The 4,111-nt window shown below is 29.2% G+C and overlaps 2 protein-coding genes across 2 annotated transcripts in view; one reads left to right on the top strand and one right to left on the bottom strand.

Moving 5' to 3' along the window:
- LOC108691395 (EH domain-binding protein 1) overlaps positions 1 to 3,004 on the top strand; it is a 13,510-nt gene extending 10,506 nt beyond the window's left edge. Inside the window, exon 19 of the mRNA XM_018199128.1 lies at positions 2,947 to 3,004. The gene's annotated coding sequence lies outside the window, so the exon portion shown is untranslated. The remainder of the gene's footprint in view (positions 1 to 2,946) is intronic.
- Positions 2,067 to 4,111, bottom strand: part of LOC108691337 (unconventional myosin-Ie-like) — a 30,980-nt gene continuing 28,935 nt past the window's right edge. The window contains 6 exon segments of the mRNA XM_018199034.1: positions 2,067 to 2,174; positions 2,408 to 2,761; positions 2,833 to 3,174; positions 3,306 to 3,475; positions 3,563 to 3,702; positions 3,772 to 3,944. Coding sequence (XP_018054523.1) covers positions 2,098 to 2,174; positions 2,408 to 2,761; positions 2,833 to 3,174; positions 3,306 to 3,475; positions 3,563 to 3,702; positions 3,772 to 3,944 — 1,256 coding nt within the window. The 3' untranslated portion in view covers positions 2,067 to 2,097.

Consider the following 4,111-nt stretch of genomic DNA (forward strand, 5'->3'; position numbering starts at 1 on the left):
TTTTTCGCGGTTCTAAGGATAACGCGACTAGGGGCTGTCGATTAAACAACAAATAATTTAGCAATAATTTATTATTCTAGTGCCTATAAATACTTGTATGTTTATAAAATCTTAGCACACTAAATTAATTTTTAATTTATTTTATTCTGTATTATTATGAAAGATAATTATTGTAAAAATAATCGTTCTTGCCAATGCTTGTGGAGATGTGCTATTTTATTTTCCTTTGCCGATGTTAAGCGTAATGTATATGAGAATGCGAGCGAACAAAGGAAGAAACGTATCACGCAATATTCGCTATATAAGAAAGACTTATAAAGCACTGCAGAAGGAAACAATAAATATGACGTTGATGATACTAAAAGTGACATTTCATTCTTATTATAATAAAATGCATGTATCTACATATAATTAAAATTAATTTTGGAATAAAAATGGATTTTGCCATGCTTGATTATGACTTATAACAATAGCAAATTCAATTCACATAAAATCGATTTACTTTTCTTCTGTGAAATGATGAATTTTTTTTATTAAAATAGATTACTTTACCAGTCATGTTAGTCATACTAGTCCTGCCGATAAATTCGAATTCAACTGCATTAAAATAGATTTAATTATCTATCGTGAAATAATCCGCAAAAGCTTTATCTTTCTTTCTCAACTGCATAACATCTTTACAAAAGAAGTACAATTTCAGCTTTAATCTTTAAGTAGTTCTTGTTTAAGTGTTTAATTCCCAATTTAAGTGTATTTTTTTTATTATAATTTTTAATATACACATATACACATAAGTTTTTAATCATACACATCATTCTATTAAATAATAAATGTCATTCAAATATCTAGAATTATAATTAATTCTATCAAACCGTTCAATGTATCGTACATTGATGGGACAGAAGATTATGTACACAATTCAGTTTCAAGTTTTTATAAGTGATATGAAAAACAAACTATTTATGTAGTGATATCAACTCATTCATGTAGTGATATCAATTCATTCATGTAGTGACATTTATACAAACCTCCAAATATTTGAAATCCATTCGAAATTCAATAAATATAACTTTATTATAAATACGATTTTCTTTTTTTATTTATACACATAATCGAATATAATATTCATGAGAAAAATTTGATTGTGAATGTCGGATTAAACTTGATTACAAATCTATTTGTAATATTAAAAATGGAATATTATTAAAACATATTGAAATTGCATACGGGCAATCGATGAATTTTTTTAAATTGAAACGGATTAATGTTGTCTTTTTAAGGCTCGATTTTACCAATGTAAAATTATTAAATTTTAACTCGGCTTACTACTTATTTTTTTAATTTACAGAACTAAAAGAAGATAAAGGATAAATTGAACCGAGATTAAAATTAATCTTACATTGGTGGAACTGGGGCTTAGCAAATTGCAGTCAGATTGGATTATAATCGATTAAAATGGATTATGTTCTCGGTTTTAATCGAAATTTTCCGGCAGGGAATGTGTTGATTATATTAATATTTCGCACTGTACAGTACCAAAAGTTAAACAGATTACATATATATCGTACATTAATTAACAGCAATTAAAAGCAATATATTGTTTGTAACTTTGAACATTTAGATAAAAATATATTTAAATGATTATATAATACTATCATTTCATAACTACCATTATTTGATCTTTCATTTCACCTTTGTTAAACGATGAATATCTTCAACAAATTATCGCGCTTTCTTTCAATTATGAATTCTTTGATTTTTTTCCGGCTTTGGCATTAATATAGATATTCTACTAATATTATTTAATTAAAGATACATATAATAATAAGATACATATAATAATAATATAATAATAAGTATATTATTATAGAGCACGAAAATTGCGAATAACAGGTACAATGTACTTATTAAAGTTATGTTCTGATTTCATGTAATTCAATTCCAAGCAGAACAACAAGTCACGATAATGTCAAAATGGCATTCAAATGAATCGAAAATGATAGAAAAATGACTTTTAATGAAGTCATTTTGATATCATTTTGATATCATAATGACTTGTTCTGGAGGATAAGATTTTTTGATGTTCGATTACACAATTCATATCTTTTCTACATAATTGGAGGGAAAAAGACCAGTCTTTCCTTTTAATCTTCCATGCCACCAACCGCCCTCATCTAAAAAAAAATATTGTCAGCTGATTTTTTGACACTTAATTATAAAGCAAACTAATAGCAAAAATTATTTTTTCTGATAAATATATCGGTTTCACACTTTATTTTTTTTATATCAGTGATAAAAATATTAATAAAAAATTATATACATTACCAACTTTATTCTTTTTTTTACATATATCGCTGCTAAATTTATTATCATTTATTATGCAAACAAGCAGATTACAATAACTCACGTTCTTTGAGTACTTCCACGATGTCGCCTTCCTTGAGCCCTAACTCGTCCAGATCCTTTGACTCATAGTCATATAAGGCTTTAACTTTTGGTAAACTTGGAAGTGCCGGTTTCTGACGAGGTTTCTGAGGAGGTACTTTTTTGTTGGCTACTGCATACGCAGCATTGTCTTCCTTCTTCTCTCGCTCAAGTGTGTTCATTTGCTTCACATTCCATTCTTGGGACGTTTGCATTTCTTTATTGAGATGACCAGAAACCTTGTTGTTATATTCACCGTTAAGAGGTGGTAATCTGAAGCCCATAGGCTCGTTCGGTGGTGGTGGCTCCGTGGGCGGTGGAGGAAATTTGAGTAAACCTTTAAATTATAACTTACTATCTAGGTTCATTTCTTTAGTATTTCTTTAAATGGAATTCATAGAAACTTACCACGCGGTTAAGCATTGGGATTATTGATAAGCATGCCTCTTACAGCGATCTGTTTGTCTCGCAGTTTGTTCACGTTGTTCATACCATTTTTTATGTCCTTTCTAAACTGCGCAGGTTGTACATTTGGGCGATTCGGTGGAATGTGTGGTCTACTGTTTGAAGTTGTTGCTGAAGGAATCATCACAGATCTTGCGGCTGCTATCGGATTAAGAGGAGAAGTCCCGGCCATAATCGCTTGATTATTCGTTGAGAGGGCTGAAGTTATTAGATCGCACACCTGTGGCGGCAAGATGTTATCCACAGACATAGGAAGTTTTCGTCGATACGCCATCGGATTAGGTTCTACATAGAATTTTATATATTTTTTAGTTATTTATTTAGATATTAAATTATCCCGAAATTTACGCATGTAAGATTGAAAAATCAAGAATTATTATCTGTTGAAGCTCAAAATTAATCCAACTAAAACTTACTCATTGTATTTGGTAAACCTGGAGTGATGCTGACATTGAGTATTTTACTAAACGGTTTTAAAATTTGTTTATTATTGTGAATAACATCATTGTTATCAACTGTTTGCGTAAATTTTATATATCTCATTCCACCTCCACCCCAGCCTTCTTTCTTTATTTTAAACTGTACGCTGAAAGGAAATAGTTTTATTTTCAAGCCTATAATGCATTATGTAGCAGCGCTGATGATATATGGAAAATAAAAAAAATAGTCGTACTCGTTGCTAAATACGATGTTCAAAGGATGACCGGTATCTTCCAGATATTTTTTGCTAAGGATATATAAAAATTCCGTTTTGAATACTGATTCTAATACGCTAGCGTAGTCTTCCTTTACGTGAATTATTATGAAATTGTCCTGGAACGGAAAATATCTTTAACTATCGTAATATATTGCTAGTATAAAGAATAATCATAAAATAATTACTGTTAACGTGCTTAATGATACGCAGCTGATTTGATTAAATGATAGCTTCCTTTTAATAACTTCGATGGATTTGTCTTTGGAATCGTTCTTTATTTGCTCTCGACCAATCAAATAGATGCATTTCCCGGTGAGAATGAGATCTACTCTGCATGTCTGTTACATAAATGTCACTTAAATTTTAAGTTTAAAACTTAAAGAGTTAAGAAATTAAGAAAACTTGATGTATTATGTAATAAATAGGTTTCTTCGAAATTAGAACTAATAACATGATTTTTGCAGAATACAAATTAAAAGAGTGTTTAAATTGTTAATGATATTTATAATATTATTATTAATAATA

The sequence above is a fragment of the Atta colombica genome, unplaced genomic scaffold (assembly GCF_001594045.1).
Source record: "Atta colombica isolate Treedump-2 unplaced genomic scaffold, Acol1.0 scaffold46, whole genome shotgun sequence".
In the NCBI taxonomy this organism is placed as follows: Eukaryota; Metazoa; Arthropoda; class Insecta; order Hymenoptera; family Formicidae; genus Atta; species Atta colombica.